The sequence below is a fragment of the Aquila chrysaetos genome, chromosome 3, assembly GCF_900496995.4.
Source record: "Aquila chrysaetos chrysaetos chromosome 3, bAquChr1.4, whole genome shotgun sequence".
NCBI lineage: Eukaryota > Metazoa > Chordata > Aves > Accipitriformes > Accipitridae > Aquila > Aquila chrysaetos.
Window position 1 is genome coordinate 10,984,082 of NC_044006.1, and position 27,264 is coordinate 11,011,345.

At 51.1% G+C, this 27,264-nt stretch overlaps 2 protein-coding genes across 3 annotated transcripts; one reads left to right on the plus strand and one right to left on the minus strand.

Annotated features, from left to right (window-relative positions):
• Positions 1–5,911: 5,911 nt before the first annotated feature.
• Positions 5,912–13,417, minus strand: SLC2A10 (solute carrier family 2 member 10). 2 transcript variants are annotated; one of them, XM_030010441.2, is made up of 5 exons: positions 13,250–13,417; positions 8,860–10,236; positions 7,699–7,821; positions 6,967–7,102; positions 5,912–6,304 (listed from the first exon to the last, which is right to left on the minus strand). In XM_030010441.2, exons 2-5 carry the CDS (start codon positions 9,923–9,925, stop codon positions 6,208–6,210), a joined length of 1,422 nt encoding a protein of 473 aa, XP_029866301.1. In that variant the 5' UTR covers positions 9,926–10,236; positions 13,250–13,417; the 3' UTR covers positions 5,912–6,207. The 2 variants fall into 2 exon arrangements, with proteins under 2 accessions (XP_029866301.1, XP_029866300.1); XM_030010440.2 differs by lacking the exon at positions 13,250–13,417 and adding an exon at positions 12,493–12,657.
• A 5,248-nt stretch (positions 13,418–18,665) lies between these two features.
• TP53RK (TP53 regulating kinase) lies at positions 18,666–20,235 on the plus strand. Its single transcript, XM_030010487.2, has 2 exons — positions 18,666–19,070; positions 19,617–20,235. Exons 1-2 carry the CDS (start codon positions 18,692–18,694, stop codon positions 20,093–20,095), a joined length of 858 nt encoding a protein of 285 aa, XP_029866347.1. The 5' UTR covers positions 18,666–18,691; the 3' UTR covers positions 20,096–20,235.
• Positions 20,236–27,264: the final 7,029 nt, after the last annotated feature.

Below are 27,264 nucleotides of genomic sequence, written 5' to 3' on the forward strand. Positions count from 1 at the left end.
CCCCGTGTAATCCCCCCTGTCCTGGTTGGGCTCCTCTTACCCACAGCCACCTCCCCTGGGACACCAGGCTTTGCAGTGTCCTTGTCCCCAGCTCAAATCCTCCTGAAGACTCTCCCCTTCCATTTTTCCAAGAGATGCTCAGCTAATCTTTTCCTGCCCACTTAGAGGAGCAAGTGGTGTCTGTGGGTGGGCTGGGGCTGGCGGGGCTTTCCCGACCGGCAGCGACTATCCAGCAGCTCCTCAGAGGGGGGGCAGGGAAGTCGCTGCCTAATCCGTCCCTGAGCTGGATGGGTGCCTGGATCATTTCAGCACGGCTCGACGCGTTCAGACGATGCGCACGCTCTGCAGAGCAACCCGCCTCCTCGGAAAGCTCATGGCACAGGCATCTGTCACCGAAACCTGTCTGCATGAAAGGCTGTCTGCACAACCAGGGGAAAAAAGAAAGGCATGACAGCACAATTAGTGAGAGCAAATGAAAGACTGTTTGAAGAGGAGGAGGGAGGAAAGGGGAGAGCTGCATAAATCCCTGGTGGGGTTTTGGGCTTGACATCAAAACCCCTTAACAGTGTATTACTTCAGCCCCCAATGTGGACAGATGTTGAGCTGTGGCTCAAAGGAAGTCAGAAATCTTTCCTTAGAAAAAATTTGGCTAGGAAACTAAAGAAAATATTGTGAAAGAAAAGGAAATAAAAGCCCACTAAAGAAGATTTATCACTGCCTCAAGCATTTCTGTATCCTCTAGTCTTATGAGGTCTCAGCCTCAGGGGAGAGAAAAAGAGAAACAGCCTGTTGCTACACTAATGGGTCACAAATCTAGAGCAGGGACACCTTCGTCCAGTTAGATGATGATGGAGGGAGCTAGCTCACCCGACCAAAGACTCCTCCAATGCACACTAACCCCAGATGGTTTCCAGTGGCCTCTGGCACCAGCCTGCAGCTTTCCCTGGCACATCCATCCCAGCTGCCCTTTTTGCCCGCCCACTCACTTTTGCAAGGTCCTTCTGGAGCCCTTTTTCATTGGCAAAACATTTTATTTCCCAAAAGAGCTTAGCATCATCCACAAACCTGGAGATTTTGCTGTCCATTCCCTTCCCAATGCCACAAATGAAGGTGCTGAATAAAACTAGACCCAGCAGGCATTCTTGGGCAACCCCATTGCTGAATCTCATTTGTCCTCAGACACTGTCTGTTAAAACCTGCTCTTTGCTACCTACGAGACAGGAATATCTTTTAACTAGGTTTCAATCCATAAAAGGACCTTTGTTTCAACCCCATGGCAATGTACATTTTAAAAAATAATTTTGCCAATATCTTTTTGAAAACATCCATCTGTTCTGTCTGTTGGGTTCTCGCTATCCATGTGCATACTGATATTTTCCAAGAGTCCCAACATGCTGGTGAGGCAGGCTTTCCCTCTTCAGCAGCTGTGTCCGCTGCCTGTTTCCCACCTGCCCGTTTGCTCACTGCTGGTGCAGACCTGACCACCCCAGCAGGGCAGAGGTGACACTCGCCTCTAGCTCCCAGGGTCCCCTTCCAGAGCTTGGTTTGTAGGTGGGAGCTACTTTAGCAACCTGCTGGTCCTTCGATAGAGTAGCCATTTGTAAAGTCACATCGATCTAATTCCTCTAACTTACGGGCTACAAAGAATGAACTGGTTTTGAGGGTGTCCCAAATACCTGCAGCATTGAAGACAACACAGTTGTGCCTGAGCTGCCTTGTCATGCCTTATCCTCCCTGGCACCCTATTGCACCTTTGGATTGAACCATGGGTCCCTAGCCAGCTTCTTATTTCTGATATATTTAAAGAAACTTTTTAAAAAGACCTTTGCAAGGAAATCTTCATGCTCTTTTTTAGCTCTTTTAATTTTCTGTCTACACTTTACTCACTGTGTTTTATGTTTTTTCCTTTTCTCCTCATGTGGGAAACCTTTCCACTTTTAAAACGCTGACCTTCTCCCCGTGATACCTCCTTAACCTTAGCAGTGAGTCAGGCAGGGTGTTTTTTAGGACCTCTTAGGTTTTTTTGAGTTGTGGCACATGTTTTACTTGGGCTTTAATAGAGCATTTTTTAATCGCCTCCAGACTGCTTGCAGGCTCCTTGCTTTCTGTCTGTTCCTTTTTGTTTTGTTGTTATTGACTAATCACTATTTTTTTCATAGTTCCCTTTCTTGAAATTGCAGAGCCACAAGCTGGATTTATTTGGTGTGCTCTCTCCCACTACAGCATTAAATTGCTTGTTTTGTGGTCACTAGCAGAGAGCAGCTCTCCCACAAACACCTTGTGAAGCAGGTCCTGTGTACCACTCCCCACCAAACCCAGAGCAGCAGCCCTCCTCTCTGCTTCCAGCACTCCTTGTTCCAGGAGACTCATTATTGTAGCCAATTTTTTTTTTTTTTCTCCCTGATGGATCACTGAGCTGACTAGTTTCTCTAATCTCATTTTATATTTGCTGATCATTGCCTTTATCCTGTTTGGGGTCAATAACACAGACCTGGCTCTACATTTTTCCTGTTGCAATCTGGGATTTCCCATCTTGAAAAATCCACAGTGATACTGGGGTTGTCATTCAGGGCAACGGGAAAGCCTGGCATTATCTTTTTTTCTTTTTAAGCTTCTAGTATAGGGACAGTTTTACCCTTGCTTCGTTGCTTAATAATAATCCTGTGGGTCTGCCAGCACTATGCACGGCCAAACTCACCTTATTTATTGCAGCCGCACCATTTATTTCCCCGCTGCTCTTTCCCCGGATACTGGCCACATCACCACACATGGGGTGCAAGTCTAAATGTCTACACCCGCTGACTTTCCCTCAGCTCCTCATTTAAACAATTCTCTATGGCCTTTCCATTTTTCAGTGCCACCAGCCCAGCTCTGCTGTGATGGAGGTGCAGGACCCCGAGACGGCAGCTGACAGGTTCAGAGCTGTCTCCCTAGCAGGAAGCCCTTCGCGGGTGCGTACACCCCCTCATCCCAGGGGCTGCAAGAGCGGAGGCGGGACTCTGCTCTGCTGCATCCCCCAGGCTCTCCTAGCACCTCCTCTCCCTTTGCCTTGCGCTCTGTACAAGCACAGACCCCCAAACACGGTGTGCTCTGCGTGATGAGCTGGGCGGCCCCTTGCAGATTTCTCCTGCCTTATGGGTTGAGGCTGTTGCGTTTGGAAAGTTGCATCGTGTTTTCCTGAAGAAAGCGGGAAAGACACCCCTCTTACCCTGGGCTTGTTAAGCCCCCTTACTGCAGGCTAACTTACAGCTCTCTCTACCACCACCCACGGAGCCTGGCAATGTCAGTGGCCTTGCTTGCTGCCCCCTGAGCTAACTTAGAATCATAGAATCATTTAGGTTGGAAAAGACCTTCAAGATCATCGAGTCCAACCGTCAACCATGCCCACTAAACCATGTCCTGAAGTAGCCCGTCCGCTCGCTTTTTGAATACCTCCAGGGATGGTAACTCAACCACTTCCCTGGGCAGCCCGTCTCAACCCAGCCAGCCCTGCTTGCTGCCCCAGCAGCCCCCCGACCTGGGCCCACTCCACCCTCTCATGAGGCCCAAGGCTCCCCATGCCCTTCCCCTCGCCCCCCAGCGCAGCTCCAGCTGCCTGCCCACCCCCAAGCCGGGGTGCCCCTGAATTCCCATTCCCATCTCCCTTCTTTGCGGGGGCTCCATCGAGCCCGGGGGCCGCGGCACCCCTGCTCTGTGGGGCAGGGGGGATCCCTCTGGCTCAGGTGCCGTGCCCGAGGGGTGAGGTGGGCTGAGATTTTGGTCGTGGGGCGGGGGGGCGTCCCCCCTCCATGCGTCCGTCCATCCGTCCGCAGGGTGACACACCAGTGCCGGGCCGGACGGGCGGGAAGGGGCCGGAGCCGAGCTCCCCGTTGCAGGGCCGGGGAAGGGACGGTGCCGGGGTGTCCCCTCGCGGCAGACCGGGCGCGCTGCACCCTCCGCCCGCTGCCGGCCGGCCGGCGGGGGGGGCGGCAGCGGTGTCCCGGCCCCCTGCCGGGGGCTGCCCGGGCGGGGCAGGGGGCTGGGTGCCCCCCGGCCCGGCGAATGGTCACGGCCCGTAAAGAAAAACCGCTCGTGAGCTCTGCTGCCTCTCCGCGGTACCCTCCCTCCACGCAAATATAGATGGGGGTGCACGCAAGCATCCCCCCTCTGCCCCCCCATCCCTCTTGGCCAGGGATCCCCTGGTGAATATACGACCCTGTCATAAACGGCCGCAGTCTGGAGGCTGACTTTAACTCCTAGGACGGCACTGATGCTTTTTTCCCCAGTAAATCAGAGTCACTCCTGATACAGCTTAGTATTCACAGGCTTTTTTGCAGGAAGAGAGCATCCGTTTTCTCTTTTACAGGTGTCCTTGTGTGCCTTGAATTGACAGCACCTGCAGCACATGAGGGATTTCAGAAACACCGAGTTCCAGCTGCAGCAGACGTGCGGCGGGGAGGCAGATGCAGAGGTGGGTGAGGAAGGCTGTGGGTGACCCCCGTTGCTCAGTGGGAAGAGAAAAGCACATCCTGAAAGTGATTCAGGCAGATACCTGACAGCCACGGACTGAATTACAGCCAGGGACAGGTCATTTTCCAGTGTTTTTGTGGTGTCTTTTTGAGATGGGGGTTTGGGTGACGTGGCCACATCCTGGGTGTTTGTCCCTGTGTCCTGGTTTCAGCTGGGATAGAGTTAACTCTCTTCCTAGTAGCTGGTACGGTGCTATGTTTTGAGTTCAGTATGTGAAGAATGCTGATAACACACTGATGTTTTCAGTTGTTGCTAAGTAATGTTTAGACTAAAGTCAAGGATTTTTCAGCCTCTCCTCTCCAGCCAGCGAGAAAGCTGGAGGGGCACAAGAAGTTGGCACAGGACACAGCCAGCGCAGCTGACCCAAAGTGGCCAACGGGGTATTCCACACCATGTGACGTCCCATCTAGTATAGGAACTGGGGGGTGGGGGCGGGGAATCGCCGCTGGGGGACTAGCTGGGTGCCAGTCGGTGGGTGGTGAGCAATTGCACTGTGCATCATTTGTACATTCCAATCCTTTTATTATTGCTGTTGTCATTTTATTAGTGTTATCATTATCATTATTAGTTTCTTCTTCTCTGTTCTATTAAACTGTTCTTATCTCAACCCACGAGTTTTACTTCTTTTCCCGACTTTCTCCCCCATCCCACTGGGTGGGGGGGAGTGAGTGAGCAGCTGCGTGGTGCTTCGCTGCTGGCTGGGGTTAAACCATGACAGCCTGTAGTGCCAACCCAGTGGCCCAGTGTAGCAGTAACTGGTCCCCAAGGAGCTGCATTTTCAACAGAAAATCCTAAGCTTTGGGACTTGGTTGCTTTGTGGGCTCAAAAAAGGCAAGGCTGGCTGTTCAGCAGGATACCAGCTCCTCCTTCACGAGGTTTTGGGAGTGAGTGTGGTATTAGTAGGGTGGGTTTTTTTAATGTATATGTGTCGGGAGGAGGGGTGAATTAAAGAATGTACAATTGTAAGAGGTGGAAAACTTGTCAAAGGTTCCAGAATATCGCATGCATTTTTGTACATGCAAACCCTGATCGTGAATGCAAACCAGGCTCTACGTACAAAAGAAAGCAGCCAAACATGCACATGAGATGTACTTCCACACTTGAGTAGGCATGGACCTTGGGCATTCAGGTGGGTGAGCTGCTGGACCTTGACCCTTTGGGAAACAGTGAGTGAGCCAGCACTCATTCTGCCTCCACTAAAACAGTGTTTATCTGCATTAGCTCCCATCTCAGACTCCAGGCTCCCACATAGACATTATAGAGGGTAACAATATTAATGTATGCTGCTGAGTGTTTGACACGTTCCTCCTGCAGTACTGTGCCCTCTGTAAAGCATCAAGTATTTTGAAGAACTGGAAAATAATACACCTTGCTCACAAATGAACTGCACGGATGGAGAGCATTGTCAGCAAAAGTTGTGCTTTAATTCCTGTGTACAAAACCATTAATCTCTTACACGACAGGAGATACAAACCATGAAAAAAAAAAAGATATCAAAGGAATGACATGTTCCCTGCCTGGGACCTACAATCCTCCAAGGACCCAAAGGACAGCTATCGGCATGTCCCAAGATCTAAGGCACTGCAGGGAGAACTGTCTCGGAGCAGAGGTCACCAGTTAAAGGCCACGGAAAAGAACTGTCAGGATAGCACAGCCTGTTCCTCTCTTCAGGGCGATGCTGAAGGCACGTCATTGGTTTCATGTGCTGCTGGCGTGCTCCACTCTCCGATACTGCGCGTGTGTGTAGCTCACTCCTCTTCCACATCTCTGCTTAAACACGTTTCCTTCCCACACCCTGCGGGGCAATGGCGAAGGTCAGCTGCGGCAGCTGCTGCTCGCAGGGAGCCAGGAGCCAGGCAGGGGTTTACAGCAGTTACGCCTCCCGGCCACCACCCCATGGGGTGTATGCTCCCTCCTCTGGACATCGTGGATGTGTGGCTTGCACAACCTCCCCCTGCTCCGGCAATGCTTGCCCTGCCACCTCCTTCACAACCAGAATTGCACAAACACCTCTTGATCTTCCCTAGCCTATTACAGGCTTTGCATGGAAACTACCAGGTGAGATGGCATGTGTTACACCAGGAGATGTCCCTGCCCCAGAGGAGAAGGATCAGTCCAGGATTACTCTAAGGACCTCACTGTCCTGACCTGCCTGTGCCATGCTCTAGTCCTGCTCTCCTCCCCTCACCCACAAGCCCTGATTTTTAGCCCTCTTCCTCCCTAGTGTCACTAGTGCCCTTCAGCAGCACAGCCGCAAGGCTCAGGGCAGTGACCTGCTGATGAACCACACTGCAGCTCTCACACCCCGTCCCACAGGCCTGCACAAATCTCAGATATTCTCAGCAGTGCTGACCAGATTTTGCAACAGCCCTGAGCTGCCCAGTGCCACAGACCCCAGGGACTGCTGGTGGGAAGCATCCAAAGCCAGCACTCACACTGGTACAACAGCGCACATACCGTTTCCTGGAGAACTGCTGGTCTATCTCCTCTAAGGACTGTCCTTTCGTTTCCGGAACAAAAAGGTAAATGAATATAACAGCCATCACTCCCATCAGTCCGTAGAGGAGGAACATCCAAGAGAAACCAATGGCATCTGCAGAGAGATCCAAGTGCATGAAGGGTCCATTGGAGGGAGGTCACATCATGGGATACAAAGGAAGCTGGTTGCTTACTGTGAGGTGGTCAGTGGTGCCTGACAGGGGCTTCTTATTTTAAGAAGCCCTCAAAAGGGCAGGGAAGCTCCTTATCTGCAAGGTCTGGACTGGGAATCGGCAAGGGAGAAGGATGGTTCACGCCAGGCTTTGCCAGCAGCACCACAGAGGAAAGAAGGCAGCCGAGCTCCAGGGCCCAGCAGTGCCCACTGAGTGCCTCAGTCAAGAGCTATGCTAGAAAGAAATGTCATAAAGCTACCAGCACGGAAGCTGCAAACTCCATGGTTTCCTGATACTGCAGTACTGGAGTACAGCCCATCGGACGATGGGATGATTTTTGTGAAATGGGTGGTGGAGAGGCTCAGACCAGTGTTGCTGGTGCCTGGTTTTTCTGCTCTCAGAGGCATCAGGGTCACACCTACTCCCGCATCAAGTGCCCAGGGTTCAAAATGCCACTTAATCTCCAAATGGCTTGTGGCAGCCACCTTCCCTAACCAGCTGTGGGAGATGGAGGGATGGATGGGGGATGGCCACTTACCAATCAGGTCCAGGAAGGAGAGGCTGATTAGTAAGTTGGCAGCCCAGTTAAAGCTGTTACAGAAGGCAAAGGCTCTTCCTCTTATCCCAGCGGGGTAGATCTCACTGAGGACCAGCCAGGTCACTGCACGGATTAGAGAGAACAGAAAGACAGTGTAGGGGTTAAGCAATTTGTTTGGGAAATGAGCAAGGGAGATTTCAGCAGGGGTTTTAAACTCTGGCTTCACCGAGCACCCACTGCTGGTGGTGTCAAGCATTCATTGGTCTCAGACTCAGGTCACAGCAGAACACTTCAAAACTCCCACGTTCAGCACTCCACGGAGGAGCGAAATACCAATGAACAGGTCCAGGGAGCAAAGAAGAAAGCAGGGGAGTCGGTCATTCCATTCAGGGGGGATGGAAAAGATCTGGCATACCTGCTGTCAGGACATGCTCTTTGTAAAGAAATGAGAAAGGGGTAGGATTAGGGAGACAATGTTGCATTTGGGCTAAAATCAGAGCTAAACCAATATATATCTTAAAGTAGTCTCTCCTATCCCAGGGTTATTTTGCTTGAAATAACTTACAAGGTCACTGTCAAACCCATGAGACTTGCTGTGCACTTCTGTTTTTCCTTGAGTTAGGTGCTGTTTTCGCCCATCAAAGCATTTAAAGCAATAAGTGCCAGAAAACACTAGAGCTCACATGGAAGCACGAACTAATCTCTATAAATGATGATTTCAGAAAAAGACCAACTGATATTGAGAAACTTCCGAGGAGGTTCCACTTCCAGTTCTGCCACTGACTTTCTTTATCACACAGCAGAAACCCCTAAGGCCCTTTGTCCTTAGCCCTCTATTTTCCTTCCTATCAGGGTGCTAGGAAGATTAGGTAGTGCTTGTGGGATGCTCTGATTTTGCAATGAGCTTGACAGAAAAAAAACATTACAAGGGTAGCGATAGCATAGAAGAGAAAGTTATTCTAGTGCTGTACCAGCCCTACAGCTGACAGAGCTGCAATGCTAGAAAATTATTCAGTGGGCTGAAGGGGATAAATTTCCAGTTCCCAGACACTGAGCTGCTTGGTAAAGCAGATAAGTAATGAATGTTTCAAGCAGACCATAAAGATCAGCCCAAGTTTTATTCTCTGGGTTAGTGCAAGGATATATAAACACCATACTTACTTGGTCCAAATCCAACTGAGAAGGCGCTCACGAAAGCCATCATGCTCAGCAGCGTAATCCAATTTAAAACCATATGTTCTGCCCAGGGAGCACCACCGAAAGGAGGGCCAGCGCTTCCCACTGTCTCTTCTTTGGCCTGACCTACCAAGCCCCTTTTCTGAGCGAGGAAAGAATCGGGAACAACCTCTCTGCTTTGAGTATTGGCAAAAGCTTTGGTAAGGCTCCTCGTGGCAGCAAACCCAGGGCCTGCCTGACTTTTGCCAGCACCTAATGCTGGCAGGATGGGTGACACAGTAGGGTGGGACGATAGGGGCGTCAGGGGGTGCTGGGTGAGGCTGTGGGATGCATTGGGGTCTGTGGCTGCTTTGCAGTCCCTGGCCATGGCCAGTGGAGCAATGCGGCTGGTGAGGCCAATGGTGGTGACAGAGATGGCCATCACCACGCAGCCAGCCATGAGTAGCATCCTCCTGCCAGCCTTGTCTGCAAAGGCCATCGCAATGAGCGTGGCCACCACCTTTATCGCCCCCAGCCCGACAGAGGCCAGGATCGCCGAGGAGTTGCTCTGGAACCCCACCGAGTGGAAGATTTTGGAGGCATAGCCCAGCACATTGGGCTGCCCAGTGAACTGCTGGAAGAGCACCAGTCCTAGGCCCACCAGAGTCCGCCTTCTCATGTTGTCTCTGGTCCTGAAAAGGTCAAGAAATGAGTAATGCTTCTCCTTATAGGGCTCCCGCTTTGCTGCTGCTCTGTCCTCAGTGTCCTGTAATTGAATAAGACCCTTCTGGCAGTCTGAGTCCCATGAGCTTAATTTAACTGGGTTCACTGGGAGAAAGAGGATGCTGAGGAACTGCATGGCCGTCGGGGCAATGGCCAGTCCAAACATGTACCTCCATCCCTCATCCACGTCCGCAAAGATGTAATTCAGCGCATAGGACAGTAGGATGCCTATGGTGATGCCTACTTCGTAGAGAGACACCAGCAGCCCTCGCTGATGAGCAGCCACCATTTCTGAGACGTAGATGCAGCAGGCCATGGATGAGACAGAGATGGCAAAGCCCACGGTCATGCGCCCAATGACCAGCCCAATAAATGACCTCGCCAGTGTGAGAATAAGGCTGCCAACCAACAGGACCAAGTTGCTGACAAGGATTGCTCTCCTCCGTCCATGGCGGTCAATGAGGATCCCTCCAACCAGAGAGGCGAGGAGAGCTCCGATAAGGAGGGCGCTCACAAGAACTTCTTGCTTGAAGCAGCTGAGGTGAAAGTCTATCTGCAACTGCAGCAGTGCGCCGGAGATAATCCCCAGCTCGTATCCAAATATCAGCCCGCCCAGGAGAGACACAGTTGCAGATAAGAGGAGGACCAGCAGTGCACGACCTGGAAAACAAGCAAGCAATGCTAGGTTCAGTTTTCTGGCGCTACTAAGCAAGCTATCAGCATGCACAAGCTGGAAAAAGCTCTCCCAGGACACCCAAAGTTTTCCATCTACAAAGCCAAAGCGTCGACAATGATGAATTTCCCCATAGGTCACTAGGTCATGTGTAGAGAGGCACTTGCAGATAGTCACACAACCTATCAGGCTTGCACACCCTTCTACTAACTGTAGGGACACTCATTTGGGGTGCAGAACTGTGAAAACAGGACTTTGTTAACAAAGTTAAGACTTGCATTTAAGTGGAGGACAGTGATTTATAGTGCCTGGAGTTGCATGGGGGGGATCCTCCGTGGTCTCCCTTGATTCTAATTACAAAACCTGTCCTGGGCAGGAAACGCAGCTTCTGCTTTCTGCTTCTGAATTGTTCTGCATTATCATTTTCATGTTTCAGTGCATGGGGCACCATCAGCTCTCACTGCAGTCTCTGCGTTCTCACTCCCTACCTTGTTGTTAAAAACACTGCTCGCAAAAGTTTATTTCTCCTAGTTAATCTTGCACTCTCAGCATGACTTCATGGGGGTGGTCCTGATTTCTTCATCTCTCCTTCTATACCACCCAGCGCCAGGATCCCCAAGCCAGGCATGACCTTCTCAGGCTGGTCCAGGACTATAGGACAAACTTCATCATGAGCGGAAAAGCTCACTCCTGCCTGCCCCAAATACAAGAAGCAATTCTTTGACCTTGTCCTTCCCATACAGCTGAGCATGCAAGTTTAGTAAGTACGTAAGTTTAGCTAAAATAAGAAAAAAACCCAGCAAAAGCAACCCAAACCCAAACAAACCCACCCCGAACAACCCTACAAAACCAAGGTGCTTGCTGCAGATGCTTCTCGCTCTGGGGAGAGGATGAAAGGGTGACCACGTGTGAACCATTAGTCATGTTGCCGCAGGGGGGATTGCACATGGTATGGGAGCCAGCGCTGATGTAGGGACCTCTGGGAACAGCAGTGACAGTGGCCCCTCCACCCATTACAATTTTGAAGGCACAGGTAAAGTGCATTAGCTTAGAGGTTTATGCTGGTTTCCAGCATATAATATTATCTGTATTCTCACACTGGCTTTATTTAATTAGAAATACTCACAGTTTTGGTAGACTGTATGTGGAAAAAATGTGGACACAACCACCAGACCATGGAAAACTTTCCTCACCCTGCCTAAGGGCTTTTTTCCCCTCACAAGCTGTGTTTAATAGGAAGTGTCTCTATTCAGCCTTTAATTACAGCTAGCAATAAAGGTTATTTCTCAGTGATGGCTATTATTTGTATTTGTATTTATTCTGTAACTCTCGGTGTTTCATTTCTGTTACTTATGCTACAGGCCAGTCCCTCCCACCATGCTCTGTATGATTACCTGCACTGCCTTTATCACTCCTTTTACACATGTTATGCAGATAATTAGAAAAAATATTTGCTCACTGAGAACAAAAGGCTTTGCATAAAGTGGGCATGCCATTAGTTTCAAGCCACAGACTCAATTAGATACAGGCAGCCCCGCTATAAATGCCAAGGCTGATTCCATCAGATTTTGCTGTATTTCTTGTTAACTTAATGAGCAGTAACAGTTTATGAACTTTGATTGAAATCAAATTCTGATGTAGCTGGCGAACTCGAGGACCCTTCCGATCTTCACCTAAGGACAGAAAGTCTGGTGGATCTCCCAAGGAGCTGTGCCGGGCGATTCCCTGCCTAGGGCAAACTCTGGTCGGAGGGCCGTGCTCCAGGACTGGGCAGTAACCAGTGCTGCTGACCCGGCTGAGACTGGCCTGACTTCTGAACTGCTGAGGTCCCTCTCTGCACACACCAATACCACTCTAGCGAGACCGAGGTGCTCCCCGCACACTCCGCGCCTCTGCCCCCGCACGCAGCCCTCTCTTCCCCGGCTACGCTCCCGGGCTGGGACGGCCCCAGGGCTGGGTCACGGGAAAATACTTGTCTCTTTACGTCTGCTGAAAGTGCGGGGAAAAAAAAAAAATCGAACGAAAGGGGGCTGGGGGCGGGGGGAGATGCAGTCTCAGCCTTTAGGAAAAGTTGAAAACTTTTTTTTTTTTTTTTTTTTTTTTTAAGGAAACTTTTTCCCGGGCCAGGACGCGCCCGTTCCCAGCCCGGCTGCCCCGTCCCTTCCGCCGGGACGTGGGGGCGGCCGCCGCCCCCCCCCTCCCCTCCCCGGACCCCCCCCCGGCCCGGCCCTGCCGGCACTCACCCATGGCGCGGCGGGGCAGAGCCCCCGGCGCTCCGCGGCGGCGGGCGCGGATCGGGGCGGAGCGGATGGGGGTCCGGCGGCCGGAGCGGGGCCGCGCAGCGCCACGTCGCTCCCGCCCTGCCTCCCGGCCGGGCAGCCTGGGGCTTGTAGTCGCCCTGCCCGCCCCTCGGGGAGCCGGGGAAGGACGGGGGGGGGGGGGGGGGTGTCCCCCGGGCCCGCCGCCCTCGCTAGGTTGTGCTGCTCGGGGCGCCGGCCGCCCGGCCGCCTGCGGGAGGGCACCGACCGCCCCGGGGAGCTGGCGCAAAGGGCCGGGGAGAAGGAGCCTCGCCCCGGGGTGATGAATGAGTCGCTCCCGCCCGCCGCACCGTAACCCGGGGCTGGGCTCCGTGCAGCCCGGGTTTGCCGGCGCAGGGTGGCCGGGGACATGTTACCGGGGGTATATTGCTAATTGGTCTAGAAAGGAGGATGTGGCAGGGTCTAGCTTTGGTCGCTGGAATGACAGCTCTGTCCCCAGTCTGTCTCACTTGAGCAGGAATAGGAATCTCCTCTCCTCACTGACTGCTGACCCTCCCTAATGCAGAGCTTCACTCTTATAGACTAGAAAGCCTCTACAAAGCCCACAAGAGATTGACTGTTTATTATAGTTTTTAGGTAGCTCGGCTGGAAAGCCAAAGAAAGCCTGCTAGGAATGGAGTGACCATTTCAAAGCTAAAAAGAAAAAAAAAAAAGAGCAGCATGACTGAGTTTGCACTCTTACCTTTCTCTGCTGTGGGAAAGAAAGGATCAGTCTCTGGAGCTTATCTCCTGCCCGCTGCACAATGCTTCATTAGGCAAAGCATTTCAGTATTCAACTTCCCTCGCAATTAACATTCTTTTTCTGCTGAGTGAAACAGAAACCTTCCTGCTAGCTACTGCATAAAGGACGCTGGGACTTGCACTTGGGTGCAAGATTTTTTTTCTGGCTTTGAGGCTAAATTCATGCATCCCAAAGTCCAATTTGTAAAACAAGGATTTTACAAAACTTGATATGCCTAGAAGTGCTTTAAAAACACTTTAGCACAATGTAAGCGTTCTCCCTCGGTGCTGTTCACGCAAACTGCAGTTGCTGGGCGTGTTGTGCTGTGGTGAAGTACATGCGACGTTCAGAAGTTTGCCGTACCCCAGCTGGTGTGGGGACCAGCGCGGGGAAGATGTGCTGTCACAAGCTCGGGGGTGCGCTTGCACGGCCTTCCCAGAGCCATGCCACGGGGTCTGCCGCTGAAGGGCAAGGGCAAATGACCATAAACCTGCATCGTGAGCTGGTATGTGACTGCAGGTAATATTTCATTTAATCACACGGTTATAACAACACAAGCTCCAGCCCAGCGCTCTGTGGAGCCTGTGCTGGTAAAGCTCTTTGCTACAGTACAGGGTCGAGTTGGGGAAGGTCTGCAGCAGTGCCCATCGTGCCTGTGGTGCAGGCACACCTGTCTGACACAGGTAAAAGTAAACAGGTTGGGTGAAGACTGAGGAACACGTGATATTTTTTTGAAAGAGCTTTTTCAGTCATTCCACATGTTAACTTAATGGACCATTCAAGAGAAATATTTAAAGAATCATTATTCTTCTAAGTAGGGGGATATATGTCAGGTCTCTGCTCTGCAGACCAGTGGTGCCAACTGTTTTTTTGCTCCAACTCATAGTTTTGAATGCTTGAGATGGGCAAGACCGGATCATGCCTATTCTTTCAGCCTTAGTCTGTTGGGTATTTGGCCTGCAATATGGGCAGCAGTTGATCAAAGGTTTTGGTTTTCTTTCTTCTCAGAGTCATAGTGAATATTAAAAGTGTTTCAAATCATCTACCTGGTTTATAGATTAAATAAATGCTTCCCATTCATAAGCTCTAATTTCAATGGAAATACGGTATGTAAAAATACCTCTTCTAAAACCTTGCATCTGATACAAACTGACAGCTGCACAGGGTTCACACACGCAGTGAAGAATGGCTTCAAACACTGACACCAGCCAACAGAAACCAACGGTGCTCACGGAAGGAGCTTTTCAATAGGATTTGCAATTCATATTACAGTAGTTGAAATAGCTCTGAAATCACGACTAGCTCTCATGACACTCAGAGGAAGAAATGACTGCAATTTTCTCTCTTCCCCAAGACCCTGCATATGAGGCCAGTTCATGGTGGGCAGCGGGCACTACAGCTCTGTGTCTGGGCTCATAATCCAAGTCTTGGGAATACAGGGGTATGCTGAGGGTACAGTGTGATCTTGCCTGCGATCTTTGGCCCCTGCAGCTTCTCCCCAGAGCTGAAGCCTATACATTTTGGATGCGTTGTGTTATGAACTGGGGGAGACGTCACCCACGCAAGATTCCCCACCATGCCAGGCAGAGAAGTGGAGGTGAGCTACAGTCCTCAGCAGCCGCTGGGCAAACCCACTCTTGGCTACATGATCTGCAATTCACCTCAACAATTCCTTCCTTCTCAAATGATTTCAGTGTGAGAAAGAAGAAATGATATTTTTCTCCATGGCCACTCAGCATTCGTTTACCTGCCACCCTGCCATTTTCTGGAGGCTTCCTGTTCCCTGGCAGGGCAATAAACATTATTAGCACAGACAGCAAGGAGGCGAGGTCCTGGGGTGTATAAGCAGAGCTTTATGGTATGTTTACAAAAGGCAGCCAAAAAGATGACATCAGTATGTACAGAAACGCAGCCCCCGCGCTGGCGCTGTGCGTGACTGGGGGTAACGGTCCTCTGAAAAAAATGTGAAAACCTGCTGTGATGTACAGCAGGGATAATTCTTCCTTTGCGGTTTTCTTTTTTTCTTTTTCTTTTTCCTTTGCAGTTTTAAAAGTGCATCTTTCTTAACATGCCATTTGTAGTTAATGAGTATTCTGGGTCTGTTGAAGTCAGGAGGTTTGTCCCTAAGCTCCACATGAGAAGGTCTGGAGGGGTTGGATCCATCGGGACTGGCTCATGCTTCATCTCTGCTGGCATGTTTCTAGCCTTGCTCCCTTCTGCAATGCTTTTTTCCTCCTCTCGAGACCGTGTGTCTTGGCAGTGCCATTTCCCCATCTGATCCTTATCCTGCTCTTGGCTGCTGAACTTGCGGGGTGCGAGGGCGCGTTCCTGCTTCACAGCCGAACAACACATCTCCAGGCTGAGCCGCAGGAATGTGCTTCCTGAAGAGCTCAGCGTTTGAAACGGCAGCCTGTGTTTGGTAACACAACGCGGCTGTGATTACTGAAAATGTTACTCTCTACCTCTGGGCTGGAGCAGCTAAAAGAGGCTTTAAAATCACAAATTAAAATATAAATACAAGAGGAGAAAGAAGTTCATTCTGGAAAAAGGAAGACACAGTGTTCCGCAATACTCATCATACACTAGAGCACATTTTCTCTAATGGTGATTGACCCTTAGGAAGAGATTCAGGGGACCAAACTGGCCAAGCTCAATTCAGTTATTGGTGAAAATTATAATCCATGAGCAGGCGCCAGTGTTACAGCTGGCTGGGATGGAGCCAGCTCGCCAGGCACCTGCATTTATTGCGTGCTCGTTTACAGCCCACAGAACTTTCTCCTTATGACGCCAGGCTGCATGCATTTTCTTTCATGTTATCCTAACCCTGGGGAGGTTCACTGGCAATGCCAGTCAGTACTGGTGGTCGCCCTATGTGTCCTGTTTCCTGCACATTTTAGGGGTGCCTCCAGCATAGCAGCCTGCAGCAACCCAGGGCGCTCCCGTGCGTCCCTGCGCCCCTCTGATGGGTGGCCGGTCCCTACAGCCTGCCCTGCCCGTAGCATCCTCTTGCTGGGGGAACTGGCCAAGATCCATAATTCTGAGCTGCGATGGGAGTCAGAGCTGTGAATTCGCACACAGGACGGTTTATCCCTGTGCCCACCCTTTGCAGGTTGAGGACGCAACCTTAGAGCCTACAGGTGTCTTAGCTGGGTGCGAGGAGCCACCTGAGCCCTGATGTAGCCCAAATTCAGCTCTTTTCCAGTCTGTCCACCTCTGAGGATGGCAGCCTCCATCCTTAAATAAGCTGGGGTGGGTGGGTGAGGGGAGAGCTGCCCGCAGTGTTGCAGCCTGCCTGATGCCAAGGGATCGGCAGGACAGCGGGGAGCAGCCCATGGGATCTGCCTTGGTTTCCACTAGCTTGGTTTGCTGTGCTGCAATTTCTAACTCTATTACATTGTTTGTAAAAGGAGAGTTTATAAATGCTTGTCACCAGGAGAACAAAGTTACATAATTAAACAATTTACCAGAGAGTCTGTGGCTTTAGTGCAGTTCTCTGGGGTGATTCAATATTCCAATAAAAATACTGGGTGATACCATAAATATTGTAAAAGGCTCCAGATGGTTTCCAAGGGCTATGTCAACTGTTTATTGCATTCAAAGAGAAAAGAATAAGTGAAATCACAGGAAAGATAAAATTTAAATAAATAAAATAATGGGAAAAATAAAGCAAAAATATTTTCTTTCATATTTTGAAAGCTCTGGAGGATGTTTTTGGCCAGCATGAGAGAAGACCATCATATTTACGAGAATAATGAACTGATGGCATCTGTGTGCACTTGCTTATAGGTCATATATGTATGTCTGCGGGGGCTGTGCACAGATGCTTAGATAAAATCTGTCCACAACACGGGGTAAACCTCTTCATTTATTTGCTTGTTCGTGGCATTTGCAAATTCCAGCAACAGAGCCCAGGAATGCATTTCTTTCCCTGGCCAAGCTGTCAGGCTCCTGCAGCCCTGCCACGGTGAGGGCAGCTGAAGGAGGATGCCACAAGTGGGCAGAATTGTGGGATGGATTACCCGTATCATTGAAAACTTGGGAAGGTTGTTTAAAAGTTGTTACTGAAGCAAGATAAATATTTGCCGGGCATGATCCCACCGTGTAATGACAAGTAAGCTGTACGGAATGTGTTAATAAAATATAAATGTTCTGAAAAGGAAACAAATGTTGGGGATGAGAAAACAAGGACAAAACGGACTTGTGGCACCTCCAAAGGCAACAATTGAAAACATATTTACACGGACTGGGCTGAAGTCTCTTGTATATATCTTCTGAGGAACATAAATTGCAGTGTGTGCAGATCACCCAGTAGAGTAGTGGGTTTTCAGTCTGCCATAAAACCCCAAATACTGCTTGCAACATGATGAGGTTTATCCATCTTTTACTAACGCGGAGATGTGGGGCTCAGCTGCTGGAGAAATGGGGAGTCACCCGACTCACCGCATGAGTGGCCTATGCCAGCACCTGGGGCAGAAGCTTTGGTGCTGCCCAGCGCGGGGACCCAAGGTCACACCATGCCCTGTTGCAGGCTGGCGATCACCTGTGGCCTACCAGCAAACCCCTTCTCCTCCCCAGCCACAAACTGGGCAGCTGCAGTGGATCTGCATGGGCTCCAGCGAAGGCTTTTGGCACACGAAGCGCCAAGAGCCAGTGGTGCTGCCCTGGTGGTGATGCCCTGGGGGTGGTGGAGCATCCTGGTGGTGATGCTCCAGGGATGCTGGAGCATCCTGGTGGTGATGCCCTGGGGGTGGTGGAGCATCCTGGTGGTGATGCTCCAGGGATGCTGGAGCATCCTGGTGGTGATGCCCTGGGGGTGGTGGAGCATCCTGGTGGTGATGCTCCAGGGATGCTGGAGCATCCTGGTGGTGATGCCCTGGGGGTGGTGGAGCATCCTGGTGGTGATGCTCCAGGGATGCTGTCCCAGGGGCAATGCCCTGCCAGGCAGCTCTGAGATGGTGCTGGCAGCACCTTGTGGGGGACCAGAAGACCCCACTTGCGGCCTTGGGAAGATGCACATCCAGCAGCTTGCTTGCAGGCCCTGGGACAGCTGCGGGTCTCACTCTTGCACTGGCAGAAACACAGAAAAATGCCCTGGCCGGGGAAGGCTCTGGCACAAGTCCTACCATCCTGCAGCTACTTGGTACCCCACAGCAGAGGTAGGCAGAGGGCAGCAGGACTTATGGGGGAAGCACAAAGAAGGGTTTTGGAAGGGGCAGCACCGGGAACAACAAGAACGAGGAGGTGTGGGGCGCCGGGCGCGCTATAGCGAGGGGGCCAGGGAGCGGTACAAGCGGGGGGGTGGGGGTGGAGCTCGGGCAGTTCGTAGGTTTCCGGCAGGGGCTACCGAAGATTGCCGAAGCGGAGGGGCGACGCGCATGCGCTCTGTAGCGGCGCCTCCTTGTGATGGCGGCGGCAGAAACGGAGGCGGGCGGCCTGTGCTCTGGCATGGCTGGGGCCGCGGGCCCTGCGGTGGACGAGGCCGGGGCCGCGGCCGCGGCCGCGGGTCCTGCGGTGGACGAGGCGGGGGCCGAGGCCCCTGCGGTGGACGAGGCGGGGGCCGCGGCCGCGGACGAGGCCGAGGCGCCGCCGCCGCCGCTGCCGGGGCTGCAGCTGGTGCAGCAGGGCGCCGAGGCACGCGTTTACCGGGGGCTCTTCCTCGGGCGGGCGGCGGTGGCCAAGCTCCGCATCCCGAAGCGGTACCGCCACCCGGCGCTGGAGGAGCGGCTGAGCCGGCGGCGCACGGCGCAGGAGGCGCGGTCGCTGCTGCGGTGCCGGCGGGCAGGTGGGCCCGGGGGCGGCGGGGCCGGGGCAGGGCGGGCCGGGGCGGCGTGAGGCGAGGCAGCGCTGGTAGGACGGACACCCCTGGGCCCCGGGTGCCTCCGCGCTCACCGGCAGCCCTCCCGGCTCTGCACGTCGCTCGGAGCAAGGAACAGACACTTGACGGCCTTCCTGCTTTGTCCCGAAGGATGCAGGTGGTTTCTTCTCATCCCGGGGCGACCCGCTGTGCTTTTTCAGAGTGCCCCCCTAAAACGCAGCTTGTCCTCAATCAGAAAGCCCCTCTGCGTGTTTTGCCGGGGAGTCTCGCCCCAGAAGGGGCTGATCCTCTTAGCGAGCTCGAGCTGCCAACTAGTTTTAAGGTTGGAGGCTAGTGCAGCATGGGTCGGAAACCAGGGGCTGGCGGGGGCCATCCCTAGATATGGGTTATCAGTGGCCGGGGGTGATCTCAATTGGCATTTCTGCTTAAGGCTTGTATCGGTTGTGTTTTGTTGTTAAAAGTCGGAAAACCCTGTAAATTAACTGCTAGCGTTTCCTTTGCTCTTTTAAATAGGGATTTCAGCTCCAGTGGTCTACTTCGTGGATTATGTCACCAACTCCATATATCTTGAAGATATTGTAGGCTCAATTACTGTTCAAGATCATATTAATTCTGTACAACAGAGTGGAAATGATACCAGTAGCCTCCTTACCTTAGCAGAGAAGATGGGCGAGCTGTTAGCAAGAATGCACGATGAAGATCTTATACATGGGGATCTTACAACTTCCAATATACTTCTGCGGCCACCCACAGAGAAGCTGGACTTGGTGCTGATAGACTTTGGACTCAGTTTTATTTCAGGTCTTCCGGAGGATAAAGGAGTTGATTTGTATGTTCTGGAAAAAGCCTTCCTTAGCACTCATCCAGATACCGAAACTATGTTTAAAGCTTTGCTAAAGACCTATGCAGCTACATCTAAGAAATCTGGTCCTGTGATCAAAAGGCTAGATGAAGTACGACTAAGGGGAAGGAAGAGATCCATGATTGGGTAGAAGAGGGCAGGCTTAGGGATGGAGAAATATTACTACTTAGGTTCTGCAAATATGGTTATTTATATTTCTAGTTGGTTTTATTTCAGAGATCACTATTTTGATAACTGTGTCCTCAAATAAATAAATTTGAATGAGTTTAAGTGTCGTAAAGTAACCAAAGTAATTGTGAGATGGGAGCACAGACAAGAGAGAAACAACTAAAGGTCACTTCTTTCCCAAACGTTAAATATTTCTTCTAAAAAGTAGTTTACAGTGTCATTCCACTCACCCTCTTTCTTTGTGTGGTTAGAATCATACAGAGTAATCTTTCTCAGCCTGTGGACCATGGATTTATGGGAGGTAAGCAGGACCTGGAGATACCAGAGCATCTGCAAAAGGTAATTAAGAGAAACAGATGTGTTATTTTTCTCAGAAGACTTTACAACAAAGTGTTTAAGTCCATTATAAATGTCTCTACAGATCCTGAAAATCTTTAGGAGGACTGAATTCCAGGACACAGGTGATGCTGAAGTACATCACTGAACATAAGACAGATTAATTTTCTTCCAATAGTAATTTTGGCTTTTTTCAGTCAATAGTATTTCCTTAAGCAAATATAAAAATTGTTAATCAAGAACAGTTTTCTGCTGAGAAAATTCAAGCAAGAAGTCTGCTGTAAATTTCCATTTTTGGAGCTTTATAAGAGGGACTGCTTGTGTTGTGATTGCCTGCCTAGGCAGGCAATTGGCAGGGGTAGGCAGTAGTAATACTGGGTTTTTTGGTAACTTTTTCTCTCTATTACTTGATTTTCTGGATTACTGTATCTAATGGTGTGAACGTAAGATGGCCCAGAGGAAAAACTTGAAAACCCCACAGTAGATGGGTTAGACGATAATCAGTCCTCTGTGTTACAGGCAGACTGGTGTGTGACTTGTGTGCTGGCTGAGAGCACGAGCTTATCATTTACTTCAGATAATGATTTAAAAGAAATGGTGAGCTTCTCGCTGAGCGATTTGCTGTGTTGGGCAGCCTCGTGGTCCATCGGGGAAGATCCTGTTCCCTTATGCTGTCACTGGTGCTCTGTCTGAAAATGCTTGTGCAAAAGAGGGAGGAAACCCTGCAGAAACCCCCTTTCTGCACGGCAGTGTTTCTCACCTCTTTACAGCCACGGACATGTCCCTTCCCAACGGCTCCTTCCATCCGGAGGGGAAAAAGCAGCAGTGAAAAGCAGCGCGGGGGTTGTGGCGGGCACGACTCTGCCTGGCAGGGGAGATGGGGATGGAGGGCTGCTACCTCCCCGCTTAAAGCGAAGAAACCTGAGCAAACCCCTGCCTGGGGACACGCTAGGAGGGGACGGGGCCAGCGGGACCCCTCTCGCTGGGCACCGCGGCCCCAGCCCGCAGGGTGCTGGGAGCTCCGGTTAGGTAGAGGAGCGAGGCACCAGCCCGGGGCTGCGTTTTGGGAGCGGAGGGGCTGCGGGGTCGGACAGGCGGCGCCGAGAACCACAAGGCGCTGCCGCGGCGGGACGCTAGCTCCGTGCGGTGGCGCCGCCGCAGCGCCGCTGCTTTGCAAGGAAAAGATTGCCGGTTCGCGGCCGCGCAAGTGTCCTAGCGCTGCGGGCTGCCCGTGCCCGGCGCGCATTCACCTCTTGCCAGAGGAGCCGCCTGGGCGAGTGCCCGGCCCCGGCGTGGGGCCCCGGGTTCCACCGCCCAGCCACAGCTTTGCCTGCGGGGCCCCAGGACGCCCTGCTCTCTGTCGAAGCAGCACCCCAGGATGCCCTGCTCTCCGCTGAAGTGGCACCCCAGGACCCCCTGCTCTCTGCCGAAGCGGCACCCCATGCCCCCGGTGTGCGTTTTGTTTTTATTGCTTGGGTGCCCCAGCCCTGCTCACCCCGCATGGAGCGTGGCCCTGCCCGGGCTGGGGGCAGAAGAAGGAGGAGCCATGTTGTCATGGAGGGAGCGGTGGGGCTTTAGGAGCTGCTGCTGCTGCCCGCTCTCCTACCTGCTTGGAGAGCAAATGGAACAGCCCAAGCAGCACACGGTCGCTTAAAACGGTGCTCCCCAGGTGGCCCGGGGTGGCCTGCGGGCTGCTGGAGCGGGGCCTCGTGGCGTGGTGGGAGCAGGTGGATGTGAGCTAACGAGTCCCCTGACGAGGCCTGATCTGAGCCCCGAATCAGAGACCCACTGAGGAGAGGCAGCACGCCTAACCTCCCTGCCTGCCATCCCCCATCTGTACAAACACCGCTGTTGCTGACTCCTGGTGATGCCAGGATTGAGTTATGTTTGTGAAGCCCTTTGAGGAAGTCTGTTTCTAACTATCATTATGTTTATTAAAATGCAGCTCTCCCTGCGGGACAGCGGAGTAGAAACAAAGCTGATCAACTGCAAGTTTTTATGGTCGGCACGGTGCTCTGAGATGAAGTCCCGCAGCGGAGCTGGGGTCAGCAGCCTGCGGCGAGGCCAGCCCTCTCGGGGTGCTGGTGCGTGGGACTGGCCTTCGAGCAGGGACTCCTGAATTGGCCTCTGCTGAAATCTGCTCTGTGATGGAGCTTCAAAACAAAGCAGAACATTACTGGTAATGAAAAGCAAAATGTTTTGCTTTTTCACTGCATGACAAAACCCCTCTTCGTTATGTAAGCGTTACTTTTTGCACATCTGTGCTACAGCTTGTTGATATTTTCTCTCGATCAGCCTGATGTGTCTATATGGATTGCTGTGGTGAATGCTGAGCTATAGCTGTTCAAGGGTGGAAAAATCACAGCAGGTGCATGTCCAGCAAAGAGGACACTCTGGACCTGCAAAGTGCCCACCCCACAGCTGCATTGCTGGTTGTGCCTGTGGGAGCAGCTCCTGGGATGAAAACCACGGATTCCCTGGCTGGTTCGCAAGGCAGGTGGAGTTTTCAGTCTTGGTTTGACTGAGGATAGCTTGGCTTGCTGCTGTGTCAGCTTTCAGTGCATGGTCATGAGCAACACCAAAATTATAATTATTATTATTATTGATATAATTTGCCGTTGCATTATTAATACTCTGGCTTTATCTGTCCCCTTAGTGTTGGGTGATGCTCCAGCGCATGTGCATTCTCATAAGGAAAATAAGACTCCTGAGTTTTTGGGGTTTTTTTACATGAATAATTTATCCACTGCAAATACAATTTCAAGCCACCAATATTTTATAAAGTCCTAAAAATATTTTGCAACCAAGTTTAGCTCAATTGAGTTTAAAAGGAAAACAATAAAAAAAATATGTTCTTAGGTGAAATTGAAACATTTGTCTTTGGAAAGAGGTAAACGATCTTTTGGGGTAGAAACCCAAACTTCTTTTTAACTCAGAGCAACTGTCTGTCTCATTTTGTATTTCTACCACTGGCCAAAGCAGCCCACCAAGCAGTCGCACCCTCTTCAGAGTACAGGTCTGGACGCTGAGGATAGTCACAGCTCTGTGTGACACCAGGAGAGGCAGTGATGTCCTGCCCCAGCTTACCTAGCGGGGCTGTTCTCGCCAGCCCCAAAGGCTGTGCTGGCCTTCATCCTCCCCAAACCCTCCTGCCTGCCTCCCCGGGGGACACCGAGAGGCGGTGGGGATGTGAACTGGTGGGGATGGCTTATGTTGCACCCAGCCACTGGAGGTCTCTCTGCCACCATCGCTAGCACCGGAAAAATCTTTATATTTGGGAAAAATGTTCTTTCAACAGAAAATATTTATAACTGCATGCTGGATGGACAGTTGATCACTCTGGGTCTTTCTGCTGCTTGAATCTTCCTGCTGTTAAGAATGAATTGTCTCAGGGGACCAACTCCAGGCCTGCCAGGAACAGCTTCATTTCCAGGGGCTTCCGGGCACCTGCCCATCTTGCTCCACACCTGGGTATCACCCAAATTGTCACAAACACAAGGAGTGTGCAAACAAGCTGTGGAAAGAGGAATAAAAGGAAAGAGGGAAAGAAAAATGAAATGGAAATGGAGGTGTTTCATCAGCAGAATGTGCAGTATTAGGATTTCCGAGGGAATTGCTGGTTATTGATGGAGTTGCCTTTTTTGTTTATTTTGGTGTCTGACCATCATCAGTGATTTCTCTCATGGGAGTGGGGAGCCAGCTTGTGAGCTCAGGGTTACCAGCTTGACTTTAGTTTGCAGTAATAATGACAAATTCTGGTTTGCCCGCTGATGCCATAAGTGCAGAACTGAAATAAGGGGATTTTTGGAGACAGATGTGAGTTGTAGACCTATAGGAGCACTAAGAGGAAAAACAGACATGAAAGAAAACACATACAAGTATGGCAAGAAACAGGAATGAAAATATGGTTGCATAATCTGGGTATGCTGTTACCATGACTTTTGGATAGTGGCTGCTCTGTGCCAGCAGTTATTGTGTGTATATGTAAAAACTGTGCATACAAGCTATATGGTGTAGGTTTTTTGAGTGAACTTTTTTTAGTCTAGGCCTTGATGTTTGCAGGAAATTGATATTTTCCAGTTTTGCAAGATGCAAAACACTGATAACCTTTTGCAACCCTCGTCTCCCATCAGTGCTGATAGGAAACCAAGTTAGTCCAATAAAAGCATAAAAGCTCATTTGTAACCCAGAGTTCACTATGTGAGGGTCGCTACAGATAAATAAAGCCTCTCCCTGGCCCAAGCACAAGCTGTGTCCCACAGCAGTCCCTTTGGGCACTACGCGGCACCTCTTTCTTTTGCAATAAGCTAAACTTACTCTGTAAGTAACGGAGAGTAATGGCCCAGGAACGGAGTGACTTCTGATCCCAGTGATGGTCATGGAGCACAGCGAGGGCAGCTGCGGCTGCTGCTGGCACTGGAAATGGGGCTGGTAGAGACAGAATTTACTAGGAAACAAGTTAATTAAATGTTAACTCCGAGCTGAAGTCCTGGGAGGCCGAGTGAATCAGCTTGTAGCCCCCGCAGAATGCGCTTGGCTGGGAAGCGCTGAAGGCTGAGCCCAGCATCCGCCCAGCTGAGCTGCGAGGGGCTGGGTGGGATCAGAGAATGGGATCGGAGAAGGGGCTGTCTGGGCAGGGACGTGAGTCACGTCTTGGAGGGGGAATGTGCTCCTGTTCCCCTGGTCCTTTGTACTGGCAGAAGCCTGTATCTTCGTAAGAGAAAGAACAGACTGTGGCATTGACGGCTTATTATTCTTTTGAAGCTTTTTTTAACTTACAAGGTTGATTTTGAGAGAAAAAGTTTTGTAGAGCTCCTTTGGTCCAGCATGTGGCACACGCTCATAGATGTGCTCCCAGTCTGTGGCTGATGGGTGTATTGGGTAAGCTGAACCTGGTTTAAGCAGTTGCGTTGTTTCGATGGCCTGAATTTTGCTTTCAGGTCTTCAATCATCCACCTGCTCATCCTCTCCATCATGTACCACTACCGGAGCGATAAAGCATCTTATGCTACCATAGCCCACCGTGGTGGCAATAAGGTGACATAGGAATCTCCCACTCATGTTCTTTTGTCTTGATAACTTTTTATTCATGTTGTTGAGCAGTTAAAGAAAAGCAAGATAAAAATCCCTGTAGGTTTCTCTTAGCCAGCTCTGTGCTTTCTTTTGGGCCCCAAGAGAAGGTGCATTTGCCAGCGAGGCTGGGCAGCCGCGGGGCCGGGCGCCAGGCGGATGCCGGATCCTTGCTTTGCCAGCGGCCCCCGGCAGTGCCTGGCAAAAGCTTTTGTGTCCGTTCTGCTATTTGAAAAGAGCCGCGGTGGTGATGCCATCACCCTTTAGCCCCTGCCTGGGATGGGTGTGGGGATTAACTGATTTGTTACTATTTGTGCGAAATTAGGTATATGCCGTTAAGGAGGAGGGGGGGAACAGAGGAGGTGGATCCAGACCCAGAGGAGAGTCTGTTCAAATGGGAGTACAGTCCTGTCTCTCATGCTGATTGTATCACCACACGCTTCCTCTCCGATTTCTTCTTCCCTCTTGCCAGTGATGCATCATTTTTATAAGCTGGAGAGGGCTTTCCTCAGTGGGGTCTGCTTTTTTATCCAATGCATTTGACTTCAACTTCTCTGATGCTCTAAGAATGACCTGCCTGGAGGTAGTAACTCTCCAGAGAGCTGATTAGTTGTGAAAAGGGAAAGGTTTTTCCGCTGAACGTGATTTTTATACATCTTTCATATATATGGGGCCAGCTCACCCAGGTTTTGAATATGTTTTAAAGCACTCAAAGGATGCCGGTGAAGTACTAAGTCAGGGTGTTATTTTGCTTTCCCTTTTTTCTCCTCGCTATTCAGCTGCATTTAGCCTCCAGTTGCGAGAATCCAGGCGATGCAAAGAGCAGAGAGAAAATCCAGCTCCCTTGACTTTGATCTCTTGCTCATTTTGATAGCGCATGGGCTCGGTCTCCTGTGATGTGTGCCTCTCGCTTGGGCTCCCCGCAGTGAGACAGGGACCAGCAACCTCTGCAGCGCTCGCTGAGATTTACCTTGGTCCAGGGGAGGGGATCCTGTCCCGCCTGCCCCACATGCTCTCCCATTTTCTTTCTGATGACTCTGATGCAGGGCAGAGCTGGCAGGAAAATCCGCCCTTAGAGTTAGAACTGGGCAGCTTTTGTGTTTTCTTTTTGACTCATGATTGAAGCATCCCTAACTGTGTGGATCTGGCCTGATTATGTTAAGGGCAGCCAGGGTATAGTCATATGCTACTCACTTGCTTGCTGGGGCTCACACTTGTGTGAGCCAAGACTTTGCCTCCTGCTTTTCTGGTATTTCCCATGGCTCTATCCCGCTCCGCACCACTGGCCTTTTGTTTGGTTGTGTTCACTTATTTTTAACAACAAAAAAAAAGTGTTTCACATGTCATTGCAAACAACTTGTCAAACCTTTGAGTCACTGTTAAATTGAATTGTCAAAAGCGATCGCAGGTCCCTGTTTTTCTCATGCTTTTGAGTTTTTAATGATGTGCATTTGTGTCCATGGAGGGGAAACGTTTGAGAACTAAACCAGATATTTAAACTGCTGGATTTCAGTGTTTTTTTTCTCTAGCAATCGCTTGTACTCACCATTTCTTTATATTTCGATGTATTGAGCCTGAACGATGAGCACAACCAGATGCTCTTTGATGGCCTGCAATACACAGATGGTCAAACTGAACGAGCTCTCGTGCTGCCAGAGTTTTTGAACCAGTTTCGAAACGTCTCCGGTGCCGAACCCCTCCGGCTGCGCGGCCGAAGCTCTGCCG